The sequence below is a fragment of the Aethalodelphis obliquidens genome, unplaced genomic scaffold, assembly GCF_003676395.1.
Source record: "Aethalodelphis obliquidens isolate GAN/ISIS:26980383/991018 unplaced genomic scaffold, ASM367639v1 scaffold99, whole genome shotgun sequence".
Lineage (NCBI taxonomy): Eukaryota > Metazoa > Chordata > Mammalia > Artiodactyla > Delphinidae > Aethalodelphis > Aethalodelphis obliquidens.
Genome location: NW_020838043.1, coordinates 2,948,801 through 2,973,816, shown reverse-complemented (window position 1 = coordinate 2,973,816; position 25,016 = coordinate 2,948,801). Strand labels below are relative to the sequence as shown.

Below are 25,016 nucleotides of genomic sequence, written 5' to 3'. Positions count from 1 at the left end.
CAAAGTCATTGCCAGGTGACCTGCCCAATGTCACAGAGCTGCTCAGTGACCCACTGGAAGACAAAAACCTATGCATCCCAACATCAAACAGAATGTTTATCTCCCTATACTAGGACCCCTAAGAGACACTAAGAGAAGCTAGGGTGAAACATAGGAATGAAAGGGAAACTTCTTTCAATTTTTGATTTTCGAAAATGTATATGAGAAATATTAGGGGGAAAAAACCCTTAGTTTTTTTGTGATACATAAGAGCAAGGTAGCAGGTATGTGTATCACAAAAATATCTCCACCCACAGCTTATTTTGCCTCCAGCCAAATGCCCATCAAAGGTAAACTTGTGTGATTAGGCTACCTTCCTTCAATGCTCGCTGTGGTTTTTCACTCTTCTGCAGCCTAGGCAGCAGCTGTTTCCTCAGAGCATGTGGGCTCCAGTGTCTTCTGGGGCTCATCACCCGCCTCATCCCCCTTTCAGTATGGGGAAAGACCGGGTGGGGGGTAGGGAGGCCCTCTCTATATCTCTTCAGTGAGAAATAAAGGATTAAATGCAAATGTGGCTGAGGCACTCAGTCTAACATCAACTTCACTAGCCAACCTTCTCATCCTAGATGCCTAGGCCCAGCACCTGAGAAGTCAAAGGAGCCTCGGTCCAGGTCCACCTGCCCCAGCTTACTCTTCTCCGGAGACTGGCAGGCTCTCCTCCTCCCTCTCACCTCCTTCCTAGCCTGACCAAGGTTCAGCCTCTCACCTACTCCACCCAACATTAAACCAAAACTCCCTTCACCTGCCCCAAGACTTCCAGATGTATACAACAGTGAGTGTTTGGGGTTCATAACAACCTTAGTACAGATTTTCATATTGTGACTCCCTAATTTCATTCTGAAATATATAATTATGACTCTTGTGTAACTTCTACCTCTGATAACGCAGTTTCTGACAAAGTAGGTCACTAGAATATCGGCTTTGTGTCTGCCTACTGCTATTCTAGATACAAATTAGAATCTAGAAAAACCACTAGGTGATAAACGTACGTTTTCAACTGCATTAATAACTGGAAGAACATATATCAATACTTGACCAAAGCTAAGAAAGTAAACAAATGCATAAAATGAACCATCTTAGTGTTTCCAAAAAAGTGCATAAACCTCTCTAGATTTTAACCAACAAATAACCTCTCTGCACTCTATGATTATTTTAATCTTGTTAAGCAGAGGAAAACCTAATTTATGTTAGCAGTTGAGAACATGGCTCTATTGAGGGTATTAACTACCTTTGTTTTATGGACACTTCATCAGTCCACATATAACTAAATCCAACCCCACAAAATTCTTCCACAACTCATTCATCAATTAATGATTATAATCAGAGAGAAAGATTTTTGTTGACTATGATGCATTGCCATACTGAAAAGGTGCATATATTTATTAAATTATTTATTCTTCAAGTCTTTGAATAGAAAGGACTTACAGTGAAGCTCTTTATTACACAAGCCGTTCTACAGGTCCTTGACAGGTAATTCAAACACGTACTGACAGGCCCCACTAATGGGTCATGAAATTCATAAAAGGACAGTTTATAAATTTATTTATTTATTTATTTATTTATTTTGTGGTACGCGGGCCTCTCACTGCTGTGGCCTCTCCCGTTGCGGAGCACAGGCTCCGGACGCGCAGGCTCAGCGGCCATGGCTCATGGGCCCAGCCGCTCCGCGGCATGTGGGATCTTCCCGGACCGGGGCACAGACCCATGTCCCCTGCATTGGCAGGCAGACTCTCAACCACTGTGCCACCAGGGAAGCCCCAGTTTATAAATTTAAAACAAAAGTTACAGCAGCCTCAATTTTAGGAAGCTCATTTTGGTGACACATGATGAAGATCAAGCTTCTATTTCTCAATATCAAATTATAAAATTAACAGTGTTTAGCATCTCTAATGAGGTCTACTAAAATAAAATCCTTCAAAATTGGTACTTCTAGCATTCTTTAAAAATGTTACAGCCAATTTATTAATTCTAATTTAAGTATAAAACACTTTATTAAATATTGAAAAATTCAAGATTTTTAAATTTTTTTACTTTTGTTTAAAAATTCAAGATTTTTGTGATTTGATTGTATGTAATTTTACCTCAAAAGGAAAAAAATTGTAAACAAATATTAAATACTGAAATATTTAAAGGGGAATGTACTCATATCTGCATTTCACTTTGAAATGCAGCAAAAAAATAAGATGGAATGATAGATGAACAGATATGTGATTACAGAAGTAAAATGTTAACTGTAGACTCTAGGTGGTGGGTATATAGGTATTGACTGTACAATTCTTTCAACTTTTCTGTATGTTTGAACATTTTCATAATATAATGTTGGAAAGAAAAAAAGCTTAAGGTAACATCCTTAAACTTGATGCTTACAGCAGCTTTTGTGCTCTTAAGACTAAGAACTAATAGGAAATATAATAGCACAAAATGACTTAAGACATATTATATGAAATAGAATACAAAATTATTAATACAACATTATGACAACCAGGTATACATAGAAAAACAACAAAAGGAGCTGTAGGGCTTTCCTGGTGGCGCAGTGGTTGAGAGTCTGCCTGCCGATGCAGGGGACACGGGTACGTGCCCCAGTCTGGGAAGATCCCACACGCCGCGGAGCAGCTGGGCCCGTGAGCCATGGCCGCTGAGCCTGCGCGTCCGGAGACTGTGCTCCGCAACGGGAGAGGCCACAACAGTGAGAGGCCCGCGTACCGCAAAAAAAAAAAAGGAGCTGTACTAAAATATTAATAAAATTGTCCTAGGATAGTAGGATTATAGGTGATTTCCCCCGCCCTTCTATTTGTCCGACTTTCTTTAATATAATCATATTTATAAATTCTTTCTGTGTACATATAAATATACATATGTATATTTTAAAATATTTGTTGCAAGTACAATGAATGTAAGAAAAATATCAGGGAGGGGGACTGCCATATCTAACTTTAAGGAAAGAAGCAAAATATATTCTGTTTAAAAAAAAAGACTGTGGGTTTACCTCCCTCACCATCACATTTTGTTCCCTCTAGTTTTTGATTCAAATACAGATATGAGTCAATGGTGAACATAAATACACCAAATCAACATGGTCCTTCACTTTTTAATTCACATACTGGTAGTGTATTAAGGTAACAAAAAGACTTAGCTGACACATCCAAGTGTCAGTGCCTTATTATTCTCAGAATCCATAAAGAGGTAATATTCATAATAGAAAAAAGCATGCAATCCACTGCAGGAGAATATAACTTATTACAAAAGTAGTCATTTTTGTTAAACAATCAAGAGCTAAACCAAATGTCTTATAAATAGGCCTCTTTCTAGACTCTAGCCTAATTGCCTCTACCTAGGAGAAGCTAGTCGGTTGAGCACCACTCCTTTTGAGACGGCAGCAAGAACCACATTAAGTCATCCACCTCCTTGAGTCACAAGGGGACATGTGAATTTGAGCCCCAGGCACGGACTTAGATAAGTCACTTCATCTCTCACTGCCTCAATCTCTTCCTCTATAAAATCAGGGTCTGCTAAGGTCCCTTCCAGGTCAAAAATTCTCTGAATTTCAGGCAACAGGCTCTGAGAAACTAAGCAAGGAACGGGTCTCCTTGAGCACCACCCAGCCTATCCGTGGATATAGAAAATCTGGCAGCATAAAAACATGTAAATTCATGAAGAGGAACAACTCCATAGAATGCCCTTCACCCAAAAAGCATCTTGAGATACAAACGTGGAAACGAACAGACATGACGTCACCCCATGTTACTAATCATGGGATTCATCCCCATTAGAGGGCTTTTTTGAAAAATCCATGCAATCCCCGCCCCCCAGCTCGAACTCTAAACACATCATTAATTCTATTTTCAAAGGTTCAAATAAAGGTGGCAGAAACAGTTATAGAAAAAAAACAAAGATAATACCTGGATGTTTTCTTCACATCTACTTTAACTGTAAGTGATTTCTTCCGAAGAACAGAAGATGAAGGTTTCGAGTCAGAAAGTTTTTTACTCTTATCAAGTCGGTTATGGGAAGAGTTGCTCTCTTTTCTGCCAGCCCCTTCTTTCTTTATTTTGTCCTTCCGTTTGTCATTACAGGGTCTCAAACCAACGTCGCTTTTATCTGAATGAGTGCAGGTAGTGCAGTCTTTCTTAGATGGCTTAAAAGGCTCTTTGACTTGCCCACCTTCAGTCTCTCTCCCTCTTCCAGCATTAAAGCAATCGGACTCTCTATTTACAGGGCCTTTTTGAGAACCGAATTTTCTATCTTCCTCCTTAGAGTACTTCTGAGTTCTTCCATCATAAAAGTCCTGGTCCCCATCTGAGGTCTTACGATGTTTGTGGCGATAGTCACAGGATACCTTGGCTGCTGAACTGGTCTCTGGGAATTCCCTCGGAGCATATCGAAGAGTTTGGGGTCCAAGGTTCCATTGATCTTTCTTCTCTTGGTAAGAAGGGAGAAAATGCCTGGACTTCCACTGCGGGCTCCTGGGAGGCTCTCTGTTTTCATACCTCTCCACGTCTTGAGGTCTTTTTGATGTGTGTCCATATTTTCTGAAATCACGATCCTCAGGATACCTGTGTTGACATAAAGCAGTTTACACTTGCACTAGAGAGAAGTGAGAATTTATGTGTGTGGAATGTTGGGCAACATGGCTTTAAATGCAGAGCACAGTGGCAAGTTAACCTATAATCCCTGAAGCCAACTCATAGATGCACAAGGCACTTAGGAAAATAGCATCATTTTTTTTTAATATTCTAGCCATCAACATGATTCACTCTAAAAATAAACACTTCACTACTACCAGTGGACCAAAACTACATTACAATGCTTTTAATCTTTTTAGACAAAAGCTTTTCAAGGTGGTTATCTTCAACCACAAAGTAAAGAGACTTTTTTTACTTGAGTCTTTATACCAAATTACCCAGGTTTAATGTTATCCTATACCTCGTCTGAAAAGAGCTCCTTTTCTCAAAATCTTCAGAGCCTCTTCTAAGTGACTGAGAATATTTTTCATCTTGTATCCTCTGGTGCCTCAATTCATCTTCATGCCACTGTCCTTCGAATCTAAAAGAATCTGCTATTGACCTCAGAGGTGGTTTCCCTCCTTTTCCACTTCCTCTAACTCTGTGGTCATCAGGAAAATACCTTCCTTGCACTTTCTGGGGATAACAATTCCTCTGGTGCTCCTTGTAGAGTACACCTTCTGAGTATTTGGGCATATACTGAGATCTTCTGTTACTATCATCCCCTCTTCCTGGTAAATATACTTGGGGAGGCTTATAAGTATAAAAATTTTCTAAAGAGTTTCTTCTTATGTTTGGGGAAGATGATCTATGTTCATAAGATCGGTAATGTAGAGTTTCACGAGAAGGAATCCTTGGTTTACTCTGTCCATGTTTCTCATTGTCCATTCTCCAAGTGACAGGTCTTTTTGGATCCTTCCTATATTCATAGCCATAATGCTCAGGTCTTTGCTTGTAGTGTTCAGAATTTCTAGGTACTGGTGATAAAGACCTATGTAAACAAATACAGAAAAGTTCAGTCCATTCAAAGACAATAGACTAAGTTTGTCTTAACATGACTTACCCAAATAAAACATTTGCTTTTCCCTGCTTCTTCCACTCAAATTAAATTCATCAATTTGTGATATTTGCATTCTAAATTGTTCACTTGGGAGTCTGATTATGCTTCCGCCCGATTCAACAAGCATACTCTTTTCATCTTAACTAATGTACCCCATGTGCATATCAAAATGAGCTGAGCACACCCATCCTGTTGGAGGAGGACCAGCTTAGGTATGCAGCAGGATCTATTTTGGAAGATTGCTGACAGCAAAGTTCTGGCAAAAGGGCCAGTCAACAAAAGCTTACATCAGGTTCAATAGTCAAGTAAGAAATAAGCAGAAGGAGGGCTAGATTCACACAAGTAAATATGTAGGAGTCTCTGGAAAACTGAACATAACCTCTGAAATTAAATTAGATTCCAAGAGTTTATGATGCACAATAAATCCAAACTCAGACCCAAAACTGACCCCACAGTTTCCCCAATTGATTGTCTACTCTCTCTACTAAGTTTATATCAAGAAGCAAAAACTACATCCTTGAACAGTAAGTGGAGAGGGTGGGAGGAAGAGGGCCTTTGCCAATGAAGCAACTGACAAAGGATTAATCTCCAAAATTTATAAGCAGCTCATGCAGCTCAATAACAAAAAAACAAACAACCCAATCCAAAAATGGGCAGAAGACCTAAATACACATTTCTCCAAAGAAGATATACAGACTGCCAACAAACACATGAAAGAATGCTCAACATCACTAATCATTAGAGAAATTCAAATCAAAACTACAATGAGATATCATCTCACACCAGTCAGAATGGCCATCATCAAAAAATCTGGAAACAATAAATGCTGGAGAGGGTGTGGAGAAAAGGGAACACTCTTGCACTGCTGGTGGGAATGTGAATTGGTTCAGCCACTATGGAGAACAGTATGGAGGTTCCTTAAAAAACTACAAATAGAACTACCATATGACCCAGCAATCCCACTACTGGGCATATACCCTGAGAAAACCAAAATTCAAAAAGACTCATGTACCAAAATGTTCATTGCAGCTCTATTTACAATAGCCAGGACATGGAAACAACCTAAGTGCCCATCATCAGATGAATGGATAAAGAAGATGTGGCACATGTGTACAATGGAATATTACTCAGCCATAAAAAGAAACGAAATTGAGCTATTTGTAATGAGGTGGATAGACCTAGAGTCTGTCATACAGAGTGAAGTAAGTCAGAAAGAGAAACACAAATACCGTATGCTAACACATATATATGGAATTTAAGAAAAAAATGTCATGAAGAACCTAGGGGTAAGACAGGAATAAAGACACAGACCTACTAGAGAATGGACTTGAGGATATGGGGAGGGGGAAGGGTAAGCTGTGACAAAGCGAGAAAGAGGCATGGACATATATACACTACCAAACGTAAGGTAAATAGCTAGTGGGAAGCAGCCACATAGCACAGGGAGATCAGCTCGGTGCTTTGTGACCTGGAGGGGTGGGATAGGGAGGGTGGGAGGGAGGGAGATGCAAGAGGGAGGAGATATGGGAACATATGTATATGTATGACTGATTCACTTTGTTGTAAAGCAGAAACTAACAACACAGAGATTGTAACTTTGGTGAATGTGTGCTTTAATGCAGCTATAATGCTCTCCAGGGACAGCACATCCTTTCTGTAACTACCTTCTCCAATACCTCAGCATTGCCAACATGGAGCCTTTCATTCCAACTGAGGAGGAAGGCTCCTAGGAGTATCTGGGGAAACAGCCTGAGTTACCCAGACTTGAGGTTAAGAGAGAGGAGTGACACTATCTGGAACACAACAAAGTTCAAATTGGCACCTGGGGACCTTTCCTCCCATCTGACCTGTCCAATCTTCCAATTTCCTCCCTGAGGGTTTAATGTCTTCTAACCAATGAGGCAGCTACCCTTGCAGCTTTTGTTATCGCCCCCTCTGCAGCAGCTGCCACGGAGTTGGAGTAACCAGGAGCAAAAGCCTTTCCTTTTGGTGACATGTCTGGGTCCTTCCTACGAGAAACGAGGCTGATTTATCTTCCTCACGTACATACTGGGATTTATACACTGGACTTGCCAATATCTCCCTTTAGAGTCACCAAGCTAGAGGTACTGGCAAGTGCATTATTTAGCTGAAGTAGAAACTCCATCATCCAGCTGGCTGCACCTCTTCACAGGAAGAAGCAACTGGAGCCTCCGAGGACTTCCTGGAAGACTTCATCTCTTCCACTGCTAAGGAGAAAAGCTGGCAGCCAGAGGCTGAGGTCTTCCAGACTGATGAAAAACTCAATCTCTTACTTTAATCCTTACCTCACATGGAATACTGCTTTGATATTATATTTCATCTCAGGGTTCTATTGTACAGAGCCCCTTTCTTCTGAAGGAGATTGCTGGAATGGTGGCTATTATTTTTAGTTCTCCTAAAGGGACAAAAGAGACCCAAAGAGTCTGTTGGGAGACAATTCTCCTTGGATGTCTTGTGCTCTGCATGCCTCCTGAGCTTTTGTTCCAAGGCAAACTGCCTGGGAAGATGGGGATAGGGCTTCCCTAAGGGGCAGAGGGCCAATGTGCTTGCTGTCCAGGATAACAAGATAATGTCTCCTCCAAGGCAAAGGCTGGGCAGGGTTGCTTGCTGTCCCTAATGGGGCTCGGGTTCCTCAGCTATGTCAGCATCGCCCACCCTCAGGGGACTAGAGGTAAGGGGAGCACAGGAACATGAAGCTCAAGTCGCCTGCTGCATATGAGTAATAAAGGCCTTTGTCTCTGATCCAAAAGTGCCTTGTGACACACTAATGTGCTAGCTTGCAAGTCGGGTAAGATATCAGACCCTTTACAGTTGGTGACAAAGAGTCCTGAGAAGGCATCCAGAAATCAGGCACTAAGCTTGGCAGGGTCTTTTGCGCCCCTTCACCAGAGCCTACCACAAAAGGGTGAAACAAAATGACCTCTGTGAGGCCCTCCATGTTCAAGCCATTTGCTTCTTTGCATTCCCTTTTCTTTCTGAAGTTCCTCCCCATTACAATTTGGTCTTGTGAACTACAAAATGAAAACTGTTGAAGAAATGATTGATTAGTCATTGGAGAATCATAATGAACAAGCATCATGACCAAGCCGTATTAACATGAAAAATCTTGATCTGTCTTTTGCGTATGTAATTGTGGTCCTCTTTAAAGTTCTAAAATGTACTAGTCACTTTCACAGCTCTGCACCTTTGCTCTTGTCATCCCCTTAACTGGAATACTTTTCTTCTCTCTTTCTGCATTTAAAAATTCTACCCATCATTGAGAATTCCCTGGCAGTCCAGTGGTTAGGACTCCGCACTCTCACTGCCAAGGGCCCAGGTTCAGTTCCCGGTCGGGGAACTAAGAGTGCACAAGCTACACGATGAGGCCAAAAAAAAGAAAAAAAAATTCTACCCATCCTTAAATCTCATCTCTTCTTTGAAGACTTTCTTGGTATCCCTCCTTCCCCTCCACAAAAGCAGAACTATTCCCTCCCTGTGGATCCAGAATACCTTGTCCCAGTCAGTAGTAGCACAACACTTTTCCTACAGTATCATAGTTGCCTATGGTGTCAATCTGCCCAGTCAGGCTGCGTGCTTGCTGAGGCCCTGTACACAAATTTGCCTTTGTAGCCCCAGAACCTGCCTATAGCAGGTATACAGTAAAAACTGGTTAAATTGTTCCAATCTAATTATATATACTATTGATACTACCAACAAGCAAAGAGGAGAGTTGATTTATAATTGAGTTGTTCAAAATTCTATTACTCTGCCATGAAGAAGAAGACATAGGAAACTCCCAATTTCTTCAAACATATTGATTATGAAAATAATTAAACTGAATATACACTGAAGAGTTCTAAACCACTTACTGATGCAAAATATATAACACTCTCAAAGGTGTTTCTCAGTCTTCCTTTCTGTGGCCATTGCATTTCTTTTATTATGGATTAATTCTAGCTGCCAGCCATAATTAAAGAAAGCTGTCAGGTCCTAGAATCTAGAAATATAAGGTCGATCACTATAAAGCAGCTACTGTGAATAACCAAGTCCACGAGCTTATTAAAATAGGTTCTTAACAATACTGGTGAATTTGAAAGTCGAAGCACATACCAAACCCATGCTTACACTGCTAAACTAAGGACTGCTCACCTGTGCCTCCACCTGGGGGATCTAGAGCGTGACCGTGCCATCCTTTGACATGTGAGCCACTATCCACTTTTTACACTGCAAAGAAACACAATATTAGCAAGTTTGTAGAACTGGCCTGCAACCCGCTCTAAAAACAGTGAACGCCACTGACAAAAAGTAATTTAAGCCCTCTGTGCCTCAGTTTCCTCATAGGACCCACCTTATTGGAATCTTGTAAGGATAAAATGAATTAGATCAAGGGTCAGCAAGCTTCTTCTGTAAAGGGCCAGAGAGTAACTATTTTTGGTTTTGCAGGCCATATAAGGTCTCTATCACATTATCTTCTTCTTTTTAAAAAAATGCTTAAAAAATATAAAAACCATTTGGGCCACAAAAAACAGGCCCCAAAGGGCTCCAAATGCGTCGTAGTTTCATGATCCCTGAGTTAAGGCATGAAATGAGCTTAGAATATTGCCTGGCACACAGCAACTGATAAATAAGTGTTTCAAAAAGAGGAAAAACTTCCCCAGAATTCCTCTATCTGAGCACAACCACTACTACCCCTTCCCAACTTCCGCTGTTGGTTATGTACATATAATCGCAGTTACGTTCATATAATCACAGTCAACATCTTTAGGAATACTTGATGATATATCCTACTTTTAAAACTGTCAGATAATAAGAATTACAATGCCTAATAATCATACTCAATTGCCACCTAACTTCTATCAGATAAACATACCAAAACTTAATTAAGCATGATTAGACATTTAGTTTGCTTCTGATTTTTTGCTAAAACAAATAATGTCAAATAAGTAAATTTTAAAAGACATATAAACTTGATTTTTAAAATATTTTTCAGTCTTTAAAAGAAACTGATAGGTTTAGGAGCTGAATTAAAAAAATATGATTTGGGTATAAACTTTCATACTATTATTTACATTTCAGTAGTCTTCCTCGGTTTTGATACTATAATTACATAGTGCCCAACTTACTGTCTCCAAACCCCTGATGGCTTTCAAAATTACTGCCATGGGCCCATGAATAATACATACAGCCACCATACACAGACTATAGAATGAATAAGTATATGTCTCATATATTAGAACCTCTATTTTGCAAATTTCTGAAGATACTATGGCCACTGTTAAAATATAAATGGCTTCTTGTCACTATGTAGTTTTTCCACTGACTGATACAAAAAGTACAACTATAACTATGTGGGCATTGGTTTGAAAAGGGAGTCCTCATAGTCAAACATTTGAAAACTACTATTATAATAAATTTCAGAAGGAAGTAATAGCATATAAGATCAAAGGACTTGAACTAGATCACTCACCAGAAGTACATTCAATTCAATTCATTTAGTTACACACTGCTTCTTTCCAAAAAGAATGTGAGGCTAGGAAGAACAATTAGTTCAGATGTACTATGAAATTAAGACAGTAAAGGGGAAAGTGTTTTCTTAGTAACTAAAAATAAAAAAATGTTCATTGCAGCTCTATTTACAATAGCCAGGACATGGAAGCAACCTAAGTGTCCATCGACAGATGAATGGATAAAGAAGATGTGGCACATATATACAATGGAATATTACTCAGCAATAAAAAGGAACGAAATTGAGTTATTTGTAGTGAGGTGGATGGACCTAGAGTCTGTCCTACAGAGTGAAGTAAGTCAGAAAGAGAAAAACAAATACCGTATGCTAACACATATATATGAAATCTAAAAAAAAAAAAAAAAAAAAAAAGGTAATGAAGAACCTAGGGGCAAGACAGGAATAAAGACACAGACCTACTAGAAAATGGACTTGAGGACACGGGGAGGACACATGGACATATATGCACTACCAAATGTAAAATAGATAGCTAGTGGGAAGCATCTGCATAGCACAGGGAGATCAGCTTGGTGCTTTGTGACCAGCTAGAAGGGTGGGATAGGGAGGGTGGGAGGGAGGGAGACGTGAGAGGGAAGAGATATGGGGATATATGTATATGTATAACTGATTCACTTCATTATAAAGCAGAAACTAATACACCATTGTAAAGCAATTATACTCCAATAAAAATGTTGAAAAAAAAAGTATTCATTTAACAAATGCTACTGAGTACCTATTATTTGCCTGGCACTGTTCTGGGGAGACAGCAGTGAAGAGAAACAGGCAAAAATTCCTGCCCTCCTGGAGCTTACATTCTACTGAGGGAACTTATAATTTAATTAAAGAAGCTTTGGGCATATACCTATTAAATTGAACAAATATAATAAACCCAAAGGTTGTGCGAGAGACACCAAATACTGTTGGTGATGATGAAAAAGTATATCTTTCCCAGAGGGTAATTTTTTTATCCATTTTATTTTTTGAAGAACACTTACTGAAATATAATTCACATTACCGTACAACTCACCTATTTAAGTGTACAGTTCAATGTTTTTAGTATATTCACAGGGATGCATAACCATCACCACAATCTAATTTTGGAATATTTTCATCCCCACTAAAAGAAACCCCATTAGCAGTCACTCCCCATTCCTCTCCTCCTTAGATTAGCCTCTGAGAACCACTAATCTACTTTCGGTTCCTATGTATTTACCTACTCTGTACCTTTCATATAAACGGAATCATACAAATATGTGATCCTTTGTGACTGGCTTCTTTCCCTTAGCATAATGTTTTCAAGGGTTTTACCATGTATCACTAGTTCATCCTTTTTACGGCCGAATAATACTCCATTGTATGGGTACACCACATTTTGAGATTCACTGATCTCTCAATGGACATTTGGGTTGTTTCTATTTTTTTGGTTATTATGAATAATGCTGCTATGAACATTTGTGTACAAGTTTTTGTGTAGACACAGTTTTTCGTCTCTCTTGGGTACAAACCTAGGAGTAGAAATGCTGGGTCATACAATAACTCTACGTTTAACTTCTTGGGAGACTGCCAAACTTTTCCAAAGCAGCTACATCATTTTACATTCCCATCAGCAATGTATGAAGGTTCCAATTTTTCCACATCCCCAATAACATTTGTTATTGTCTGTCTCTTCAATTATAGCTATCCTAGTGGGGGTGAAGTGGTTCCTCACCACAGTTTTGATTTGCATTTCCCTAATGATAGGTAACCTTGAAATATGTAAGAAATTATGAAACTAATCATGCCTACTTTCCTTTAAACTAATAATTTCAGTTTAAATGTATTATTCTAAGGTAATAATTTAAAAGAAAAAAGCAGCTATATATACTAAGATGTTTATATAAGCTTCATTTATAATAGGAAAGAAAAAAATCCATCCAAACTAGTTATAACCCAAATGCCCAACAATCAGTAAAAGATTAAACAAATTTAAAATACATGCGTCTAGTCACTCCCTACCTTTCTCCTAGCCTTACATATGTCTTTTCCTCCATATATCCTATTCGTCCACCACAGCAAACTACTTGCTTTTCCCTGATCAGGCTGTTCTGTTCATATCACATAGATGGCTTTCCCTCACTCTGCCTGACAAATCCCTATGCTTTCAGGACTGTTTGACCATAATCTCCCCTGAAATTCTTTCTTTAACTTTCTTTCTTTCCCCCTGAGTTTCTTTCTTCTTGGGAATTCTGAGTTTATTCTGCAATTATTTCAATACATTGTGATTATTTGTTTACATAATTGTATTTATTTCAACAGGCAAAAGACACCAAACAGCACATTACAGAACAGAAAACTCAAATGACCTATGGACATCTGAGACGTTCAACCTCAGCAGTAATTGAGGAAATACCAATTCAGATCATAACCATGCCACACCTGTCAGAATGACAAAAAACAAACAAACCAAAAAGCCCTGAAGTTGCATATTCCAGAGTATTGGTGAGGCTGTGGAAAGATGGGAACAAGATGGGGACTCTCGTATACTGCTAAGCAGGTGAGTATACACATGTATAACCACTTTGGAAGGGGTTGGCAGTACCCGTTAAACTTGAACACGCTCATATCCTATGACCCAGCAGTTCCACTCAGGGATAGACCTTAGAGTGGTGGTTCTCCAACTTTAGTGCACGGCAGAATTACCTGAAAGGCTGGTTACAACACACAATGCTGGGTTCTCTTCTGGGGTGGCCCCACTTCTAGCAAGTTCCCAGGTGATGCGGATTCTGCTGGCCCCAGGACTATAAAACTACTGATTTAAAGAGAAAGGTGTAGGTCACTTGGGAGAAAATGTTTACAAGTGAGATTTACTGGTTATGTGAGAAAAAAAGTATTACTTAGAATATTTTCCTCTGCTAATATTAAAATTATCTTTATTAAAATTCAAACTAGTAGATAGCCTCATCAACCAGAGGGAAGACAGCAGAAGCGAGAAGAATTACAATCCTGCAGCCTGTAGAACAAAACCACATTCGGGGCTTCCCTGGTGGCGCAGTGGTTGAGAGTCCGCCTGCTGATGCAGGGGACACGGGTTCGTGCCCTGGTCTGGGAAGATCTGACATGCCGCGGAACGGCTGGGCCTGGGAGCCATGGCTGCTGGGCCGGCGCATCCGGAGCCTGTGCTCTGCAACAGGAGAGGCCACAGCGGTGAGAGGCCCGCGTACCGCAAAGGAAAAAAAAAAAAACAACACATTCACAGAAAGGTAGACGAGATGAAAAGGCAGAGGGCTATGTACCAGATGAAGGAACAAGATAAAACCCCAGAAAAACAACTAAACGAAGTGGAGATAGGCAACCTTCCAGAAAAAGAATTCAGAATAATGATAGTGAAGATGATCCAGGACCTCGGAAAAGGAATGGAGGCAAAGATCAAGGAGACGTGAGAAATGTTTAACAAAGATCTAGAAGAATTAAAGAACAAACAGAGATGAACAATACAATAACTGAAATGAAAACTACACTAGAAGGAATCAATAGCAGAATAACTGAGGCAGAAGAATGGATAAGTGACCTGGAAGACAGAATGGTGGAATTCACTGCTGCAGAACAGAATAAAGAAAAAAGAACGAAAAGAAATGAAGACAGCCTAAGACACCTATGGGACAACATTAAACACAAGAACATTCACATTTTAGGGGTCCCAGAAGGAGAAGAGAGAGAAAGGACCCAAGAAAATATCTGAAGAGATTACAGTCGGAAAAATCCCTAACATGGGAAAGGAAATAGCCACCCAAGTCCAGGAAGCGCAGAGAGTCCCATACAGTATAAACCCAAGGAGAAACACGCCAAGACACATAGTAATCAAACTGACAAAAATCAAAGACAAAGAAAAATTATTGAAAGCAGCAAGGGAAAAACGACAAATAACATACAAGGGAACTCCCATTAGGTTAACAGCTGATTTCTCAGCAGAAACTCTACAAGCCAGAAGGGAGTGGCATGATATACATAAAGTGATGAAAGGGAAGAACCTACAACCAAGATTACTCTACCTGGCAAGGAACTCATTCAGATTCGATGGAGAAATCAAAAGCTTTACAGACAAGCAAAACCTAAGAGAATTCAGCACCACCAAACCAGTTCTACAACAAATGCTAAAGGAACTTCTCTAAGGAAACACAAGAAAAGAAAAACACTTACAAAAACAAACCCAAAACAATTAAGAAAATGGTCATAGGAACATACATATTGATAACTACCTTAAACGTGAATGGATTAAACGCTCCAACCAAAAGACACAGGCTTGCGGAATGGATGCAAAAACAAGACCCATATATATGCTGTCTACAAGAGACCCACTTCAGACCTAGGGACACATACAGACTGAAAGTGAGGGGATGGAAAAAGATATTCCATGCAAATGGAAATCAGAAGAAAGCTGGAGTAGCAGTACTCCTATCAGATGAAATAGACTTTAAAATAAAGAATGTTACAAGAGACAAAGAAGGACACTACGTAATGATGAAGGGATCAATCCAAGAAGATATAACAATTATAAATATATATGCATCCAACATAGGAGCGCCTCAATACATAAGGCAACTGCTAAGAATTGTAACAGAGGACATTGAAAGTAACACCATAATAGTGGGGGACTTTAACACCTCACTTACACCAATGGACAGATCATCCAAACAGAAAATCAATAAGGAAACACAAGCTTTAAATGACACAATAGACCAGAGAGATTTAATGGATATTTATAGGACATTCCAACCAAAAACAGCAAATTACACTTTCTTCTCAAGTGCGCACAGAACATTCTCCAGAATAGATCACATCTTGGGTCACAAATCAAGCCTCAGTAAATTTAAGAAAATCGAAATCATATCAAGCATCTTTTCTGACCTCAGCACTATGAGATTAGAAAACAACTTCAGGGAAAAAAACGTAAAAAACACAAAACACATGGAGGCTAAACACATGGAGGCTATTTATTACTAAATAACCAAGAGATCACTGAAGAAATCAAAGAGGAAATCAAAAAATACCTAGAAACAAATGTCAATGAAAACACGACGATCCAAAACCTATGGGAGGCAGCAAAAGCAGTTCTAAGAGGGAAGTTTATAGCTATACAAGCCTACCTCAAGAAACAAGAAAAATCTCAAATAAACAATCTAACCTTACACCTAAAGGAACGAGAGAAAGAAGAACAAACAAAACCCAAAGTTAGCAGAAGGAAAGAAATCATAACGATCAGAGCAGAAAAAAATGAAATAGAAACAAACAAAACAATAGCAAAGATAAATAAAACTAAAAGCTGGTTCTTTGAAAAGATAAACAAAATTGATAAACCATTAGCCAGACTCATCAAGAAAAAGAGGGAGAGGACTCAAATCAATAAAATTAGAAACAAAAACGGAGAAGTTACAGCAGACACCGCAGAAATACAAAGCATCCTAAGAGACTACTACAAGCAACTCTATGCCAATAGAATGGACAACCTGGAAGAAATGGACAAATTCTTAGAAAGGTATAACCTTCCAAGACTGAACCAGGAAGAAAGAGAAAATATGAACAGACCAATCACAAGTAATGAAATTGAAACTGTGATTAAAAATCTTCCAACAAACAAAAATCCAGGACCAGATGGTTTCACAGGTGAATTCTATCAAACATTTAGAGAAGAGCTAACACCCATCCTTCTCAAACTCTTCCAAAAAATTTCAGAGGAAGGAACACTCCCAAACTCATTCTATGAGGCCACCATCACCCTGATACCAAAACCAGACAAAGATACTACAAAAAAAGAAAATTACACACCAATATCACTGATGAATATAGATGCGAAAATCCTCAACAAAATACTAGCAAACAGGATCCAACAACACATTAAAAGGATCATACACCATGATCAAGTGGGATTTATCCCAGGGATGCAAGGATTCTGCAATATACGCAAATCAATGTGATACACCATATTAACAAATTGAAGGAGAAAAACCATATGATCATCTCAATAGATGCAGAAAAAGCTTTTGACAAAATTCAACACCATTTATGATAAAAACTCTCCAGAAAGTGGGCATAGAGGGAACCTACTTCAACATAATAAAGGCCACATACGCCAAACCCACAGCAAACATAATTCTCAATGGTGAAAAACTGAAAGCATTTCCACGAAGATCAGGAACAAGACAAGGATGTCCACTCTCACCACTATTATTCAACATAGTTTTGGAAGTCCTAGCCATGTCAATCAGAGAAGAAAGAGAAATAAAAGGAATACAAATTGGAAAAGAAGAAGTAAAACTGTCACTGTTTGCAGATGACATGTTACTATACATAGAGAATCCTAAAGATGCTACCAGAAAACTACTAGAGCTAATCAATGAATTTGGTACAGTAGCAGGATACAAAATTAATGCACAGCAATCTCTTGCATTCCTATACACTAATGATGAAAAATCTGAAAGAGAAATTAAGGAAACACTCCCATTTACCGCTGCAACAAAAAGAATAAAATACCTAGGAAAAAACCTACCTAGGGAGACAAAAGACCTGTAGGCAGAAAACTATAAGACACCGATGAAAAAAATTAAAGATGATACCAACAGATGGAGAGATATACCATGTTCTTGGATTGGAAGAATCAATATTGTGAAAATGACTATACTACCCAAAGCCATTTACAGATTCAATGCAATCCCTATCAAATTACCAGTGGCATTTTTTTTAAAGAACTAGAACAAAAAATCTTAAAATTTGTATGGAGACACAAAAGATCCCGAATAGCCAAAGCAGTCTTGGGGGAAAGCAACGGAGCTGGAGGAATCAGACTCCCTGACTTCAGACTATACTACAAAGCTACAGTAATCAACACAATATGGTACTGGCACAGAAACAGAGATCAATGGAACAGGATAGAAAGCCCAGAGATAAACACACACACCTGTGGTCAACTAATCTATGACAAAGGAGGCAAGGATATACAATGGAGAAAAGACAGTCTCTTCAATAAGTGGTGCTGGGAAAACTGGACAGCTACATGTAAAAGAATAAAATTAGAACACTCCCTAACACCATACACAAAAATAAACTCAAAATGGATTAGAGACCTAAATGTAAGACCGCACACTATAAAACTCTTAGAGGAAAACATAGGAAGAACGCTCTTTGACATAAATCACAGCAAGATCTGTTTTGATCCACCTCCTAGAGTAATGGAAATAAAAACAAAAATAAACAAATGGGACCTAATGAAACTTCAAAGCTTTTGCACAGCAAAGGAAACCATAAACAAGACGAATAGACAACCCTCAGAATGGGTTGTCTCCTTGCAAATGAATCAACGGACAAAGGATTAATCTCCAAAATATATAAACAGCTCACACAGCTCAATATTAAAAAAACAAACAACCCAATCCAAAAATGGACAGAAGACCTAAATAGACATTTCTCCAAAGAAGACATACAGATGGCCAAGAAGCACATGAAAAGCTGCTCAACATCACTAATTACTAGAGAAATGCAAATCAAAACTACAATGAGGTATCACCTCACACCAGTTAGAATGGGCATCATCAGAAAATCTACAAACAACAAATGCTGGAGAGGGTGTGGAGAAAAGGGAACCCTCTTGCACTGTTGGTGGGAAGGTAAATTGATACAGCCACTATGGAGAACAGTACGGAGGTTCCTTAAAGAAGTAGAAACAGAATTACTATATGACCCAGCAATCCCACTACTGGGCATATACCCAGAGAAAACCATAATTCAAAAAGACACATGCACCCCAATGTTCATTGCAGCAGTATTTATAATAGCCAGGTCATGGAAACAACCTAAATGCCCATCCACAGACGAATGGATAAAGAAGTTGTGGTACATATATACAATGGACTATTACTCAGCCATAAAAAGGAACGAAATTGGTTCATTTGTAGAGATGTGGATCCATCTAGAGACTGTCATACAGAGTGAAGTCAGAAAGAGAAAAACAAATATCGTATATTAACACATATATGTGGAATCTAGAAAATGGTATAGATGAACCGGTTTGCAGAGCAGAAATTGAGACACCGAAGTAGAGAAAAAAACGAATGGACACCAAGAGTGGAAAGCGGTAGAGGGTGGGGGTTGTGGTGGGATGAATTGGGAGATTGGGATTGACATGTATACACTGATGTGCATAAAATGGATGACTAACAAGAAAAAAAAATTCAAACTATTCACTCAAAAATGGGTGCATTTTTTTGCATATAAATTACACCTCAAAGCTGTAAAAACGTTACCTTTGGGGTGATGTAAGTGCTGTAAGATTAGAGCAGATATTATGGAGATGGTTGCACAACTCTGCAAACATACCAAAAATCACTGAATTGTACATTTTAAACCTGTAAAATATATCTCAATAAAGCTTTTGTTTTAAAGTTAACTTTATTTGCATTTGCTTTTTTGGGTGCATCAGCTAGTAATGAACAGTAGTAGCTCAGGGGCTTAATGCATAAGACAGGAGAGTTAATTTAAATCCTAGAGTCTGAGCTAAGATGGTTTTTACATTTTTTTTTCTTTCCTTTTTTTTTTTTTTTTTTTTTGCGGTATGTGGGCCTCTCACTGTTGTGGCCTCTCCCACTGCGGAGCACAGGCTCCAGACGTGCAGGCTCAGCGGCCATGGCTCACGGGCCCAGCTGCTCCGAGGCATGTGGGATCCTCCCAGACCGGGGCACAAACCCGTGTCCCCTGCATCGGCAGGCGGACTCTCAACCACTGCGCCACCAGGGAAGCCCGGTTTTTACATTTTTTAAGTGTTGTTTAAAAAGAAGAATATGCAACAGAGACTGTATGTGGCCCACAAAGTCTAAAATATTTACTATCTGGTCCTTTACAAAAAAGATTGCTGATCCCTGATTTAAACTAACTTACTTGTGACTAGCAAAGTTAATCAAAGGATGCTTTAAGACAGAGAGGGCGAGAAAAAAAAAAAAGAAAAGGCAGAAACACCAGCAGCGTTTGTGACTGGGGCGAAGGAGATGCCAATTACAAAAGAGAAATTCATTTATACTGCTCCTTTGGAGTGAACTGTGTAGGGGCAGTGAGTGAATTTGTGTGCCCTTGGACATGGAAAGATGAATGGACAGCAGGGGCATCCACTCCCAGGAGGATGCTGAAGGGGATGCTGGTGTCAAAAAAGGCCACCCCAACCAGGACTGCACTGGACACATACGCTCACCCAGCTGAAAGCAATTCTCCTCCTCCATGACATCACTTCCCCCTCTCCATTAGGTCCCTCCCATCACCCTACTACCTCTCTCTCCATTTACAACCAAATTCCTCAGAGGGCTGACTGTTTACCACAGTCATTCTCTCCCATTCTTCTCCCCCCATTCTACTTGGCCCCTCACCAATCTAGCTTTCCACTCCACCAAACTGCTCCAGTCAAGATCACTAACGAAATCCATGTTACTAAATCCAATGGCTATTTTCCCTCCTTCTCCTGGATCTACCAGCAGCACTTGATGGTCAATCACACCTTCCTCCCAGAAACATTTTCTTCACTTGGATTCCAGAATACTACACTTTCCTGGTTTTCCTCCTACCCCTAACAATGCTTTCTGTCTCCTTTGCTGGTTTTTCCTCACCTCCCCCCTCAGCAGCCTGACCCCTAAATAGTGAACACAGTCTTCCTCTAAATAGTGACTTCAGTCTTTGAGTCTCATTGTCTACACTCTCTTCCCAGTCTGCACTTTCCTTCAGTCTCATGGCTTTAAATACTCTCTATATACTAACAACCCCCAAATTGACATCTCCAGCCCTCACCTATCCTCTGTGTTGCACTCTTCCACATCCAAAAGCCTATTGGATGCTGTAAACATGTCCAAGAGCAAACTCCTGACCTTCCTCCGAAATCTGCTCCTCCCAAGGTCTGTTCCACCTCAATAAATGGCAACTCTATCCTTAGAGTTTTCAACAAAGAGGAAACATAACTGTCCAATAAACATACAAAAAGATATTCAACACTACCTACTAGGAAGATAAAATTAAAACGAAGAGATACCATTTCATACTCATTAGATTTGCAAAAATTTTAGTCTGATGATCCCCATGTGTTTACAAGAAAGTGGAAAAAGAGAATTTCTCAACTGAGGAAAATTCCTCCCCCCAAAAAAACATGAAGCAGAAGAAAACTCTAACTGTATACTCTAAACAGAATTAAATATATCCAAAAGCATTTAGGAATATATATTTTAAAAAACGCACCTTGAATCAGAAATTTAAAAACTAAGAACAGAAACATACCAAAAAAACATAGTGATATGACAGAAAAAAAAATAATCAAACTAAGGGGAAAGAATGGGAGAAAAAGACTAAATTTTCTCAGAAGTGAAGAATAAATTACAAGGTGCCCAGGGGAAAATAAACTCAAAAGAAATGATGCAGCCACTTTGGAAAACAGTCTGGCAGTTCCTTAAAAAATTAAACATAGAGTTACCATATGACCCAGCAATTCAAATCCTAGGTATATACCCAAAAGAAATAAAAATATATGTCTGCATAAAAACTTGTACACAAATGCTCATAACAGCATTATTCACAAGAGCCAAAATGTAGAAACAACTCAAATGTTCATTGAGAGATGAATGAATAAACAAAATGTAGTATCCCTGTACAATGGAATATTATCTGGCCATAAAAAGGAATGAAGTACTGACACACAGTCAAACAGGGATGAACCTTGAAATCATTATGCTAAGGGAAAGAGGCTAGTTGCAAAAGACCACATATTGTATGATTGCTTTATATGAAACGTCCAGAATAGGCAAATCCATAGAGACAGAAAGTAGATTGGTGGTTGCCTAGGTGCGGTGGGGGGAGGGGGGCATTGGGGGGAGTGGGCACAGGGTTTCTTTTTGGTGGGATGAATATGTTCTAAAACTAGACTGTGATGATGGTTACACAACTCTGTGAATATACTAAAAAAACACTGAATTGTAGACTTTTAAATGGGTAAATTGTGTGGTATGTTAATTATATCTCAGTAAAGCTGTTACCAAAAAAAAGAAAAATCAACTGACAGAGATCCCATACTAAATGTGAGTTCAGCATTTACAAATGCAAAGAATTGCCCAGGAAAGCCCTTACAACAAAGACGCCACACTGGCAGCACAGTACGGGACCAAGTTAGAGCCCACAGAACAAGAGGGCGATCAGCAGTTCAGAGGAAGCCAGACCTCAGGAGAGCAGGGCATGACTTATTCTCCCAGCCACAGTGGCTGGATGCTGTCACAGTTCCTCAGTAGTGAGGAGCTGGAAGTGGATACAGAACCCCACTGTTGCCTACCATTAGTCTACTTTGATTTCATGGATGAAATGTATTTCTCTCACACACAGAACAGGCTAAATAAACAGGGGAGTAAGGGCATTTTAAAAGGTGTAAGTACAAAGGTTAACCATTAGAACAAGAATAAAAACCTTCCTCTTTTTAAAATAAAAGAGCAAAAACTACACCTCATAGCAAAAAGAAATAGCAAATATAACAAAATACACATGATTATAAAATATTACGATAGACCAAATATATCAGTCCTAACAATAAATGTGGTGGGCTTATTAACTCATCTACTAAAATAAACAGGTACAATTTGGCTCACAAAACAAGGAGTTGTATAAAAAACATATCTAGAACAAAGTGATTGTGAAAAGTTAAAAATAAAACGATGGCCAAATTATACAAGGCGAATGGAAACAGAGAGCAGGGGTGGCAAACCTAGAATCAGGCAAAAGCACAGTTCAAGCCCCAAAGCATTCATCATGCCAAAGAAAGACACTTTTTAATGCTAAAAGCCACAATCCTCGATGAAGAGAGAACAAATAAAAATACACATATTTACATGAATATAACAGTGCAACCACCTTTATGAAGCAAAAACTACAACAGATGCAAGGAGACACAGATAGAAACACTAATAATAGGAGACTTTCATATACCACTTTTAGTGGTATATTAGACAGATTAGGTAAGCCAAAAATGAGATAGAAGATCTAAACAGCATAATCAACAGGGTAAATCTTAAGGATATTTATCAAACTCTACACTCTGATACTAGAGAATACTCTTCTGAAGTGCCCACACCACATCACCAAAAATAACCATATATTAGGTCACAAAGAAAACATCAGTAACCTCCACATAATAGAACTATTACAAGCAATACTCTCTGATCATAATGCAATAAAACTAGAATCTACTAATAAAAACAAAAAAGAGAAATTCCACCTAGAAATTTTAAAACCTCTTATTAAACAACTCCTGGGTACTCTAAGGTAAATTTTTAAAGAAATAATGACAATAAAAGCACTACATAGCAGATTCTATGGGATGCATTTAAAGCAGTGATCAAAGGAAAATTCATTGCACTAAACATATTTATCAATAAAAATGAAAGAATAAAAGTAAATAAATTTATTTCCAAGGTTAAAAAAAAAGAAACTAAAAAATAACAAAGCACAAGGAAGGAAACAATAAAAACAAAAGTAGAGGAAGAGAATAGAAAACTAGATCTAAGTAATAATTCAAAATTCTGTAGTTTTTGGAAAAATTAAAATGGATAAACCACTAAATAACTTATATTACTTGCCTAGGAAAAAAGAGAGAAAGCACAAGTACACAAAATAAGAAAGAGCAAAGGGGAAATAACCACTGAAATAGAAGAAAAATTTTGAATCGTAAGAGATTATATCCAATAAATTTAAAAGCCCAGATGTAAGGGATAATTTGTTAGAAAAATAGAGATTACTAAAACTGACTGCATTAAAAAGCTTAAACGGACCAACTTCCATAAAAGAAACAGAGAAAGTTATTAAGGAAATATCCCATAAAAAAGCATCAGGCCCAGATCGTTTCACAGGGGAATTCTACCAAACCTTCAAACATCAGATTGCCTCAATGCTCTATAAATTATTCCAGAGCTGGTGTATCACTAGAAGGATCAAGCCTACAGAAACATCAACCTTTCAAGGAGATGAACCAGCCAAGAAGACTGAGAAAGAACATCCTCTGAGGAAGGAGGGAACCCCAGAGCATAGAAGGATGTTTCAAGAAAGGAGACTTTTGGGCTTCCCTGGTGGCGCAGTGGTTGAGAGTCCGCCTGCCGATGCAGGGGACATGGGTTCGTGCCCCGGTCCAGGAAGATCCCACATGCCGCGGAGCGGCTGGGCCCCTGAGCCATGGCCGCTGAGCCTGCGCGTCCGGAGCCTGTGCTCCACAACGGGAGAAGCCACAGCAGTGAGAGGCCCGCATACCGCAAAAAAAAAAAAAAAAAAAAAAAATAGAAGACTTTTATGGCAACAGCTGCATAGAGACCCAATAAAAGAAATGAAAAGTGTTAATACATGGCTTGAGGACTAAGTGGAAGGTAAGGAAACTGAGAAAGCCAATTAATACCAACGCCTTCTAACAAGTTTGTCTGGCATGGGAGGAGAGAAACTGGGTTGCAGCTGGGTGACAGGGGTCTAGGGAAGAGGTTTTGAAATGGGAGCAACTTGAGCAGGTTTAATGTTGTTAAGGAGAGACTATGTGCATGGCATTGGGGACATAATGTAGAATGACAGTCATAGTAGGAATGAGTCTAGGTCCAATTAGTTCAATGTTTCCTTTGATTCCTAATATCAACTCCAAATAATGTAGTCAACCTCTCCCAATATTCCACATTTACATATTACCTTCTTCAAAGGTCCAGACTGAATTTTTATCAGCGGTCACATTTTATGTTAATTTGGCAAACATTGCTGAGTGCCCGTGACTGCTAGAGGCAAGCCACACAAAGTTGGAAGAGTCCTAGTTTCTTCACTAGAGAAGCTCAGTCTTCACTAGCTAAGAAGGATCACATGAGTATCAGTACTTCCTAGTTCACTAAGTGTTTTGCAA

The 25,016-nt window shown here is 39.0% G+C and overlaps 1 protein-coding gene across 25 annotated transcripts in view; it reads right to left on the bottom strand.

Annotated features, from left to right (window-relative positions):
- The window catches only part of BCLAF3 (BCLAF1 and THRAP3 family member 3), a 79,807-nt gene that overhangs the window by 40,372 nt on the left and 14,419 nt on the right, over positions 1-25,016 (bottom strand). For 18 of the 25 annotated variants that reach the window (XR_003430671.1, XR_003430672.1, XR_003430670.1 and 15 more), the window contains 4 exons: positions 13,790-13,898; positions 9,754-9,828; positions 4,966-5,535; positions 3,942-4,595 (listed from right to left, as the gene is read on the bottom strand). Coding sequence is in view for 22 of the 25 variants with exons in the window: in XM_027096140.1 (XP_026951941.1) it covers positions 3,942-4,595; positions 4,966-5,535; positions 9,754-9,794 (1,265 nt within the window). In the remaining 3 variants the exon portion in view is untranslated. Of the gene's footprint in view, positions 1-3,941; positions 4,596-4,965; positions 5,536-9,753; positions 9,829-11,071; positions 11,135-13,789; positions 13,899-25,016 lie in introns of all 25 variants that reach the window. The other 7 variants (XM_027096136.1, XM_027096137.1, XM_027096139.1 and 4 more) reach the window with 3 other exon arrangements.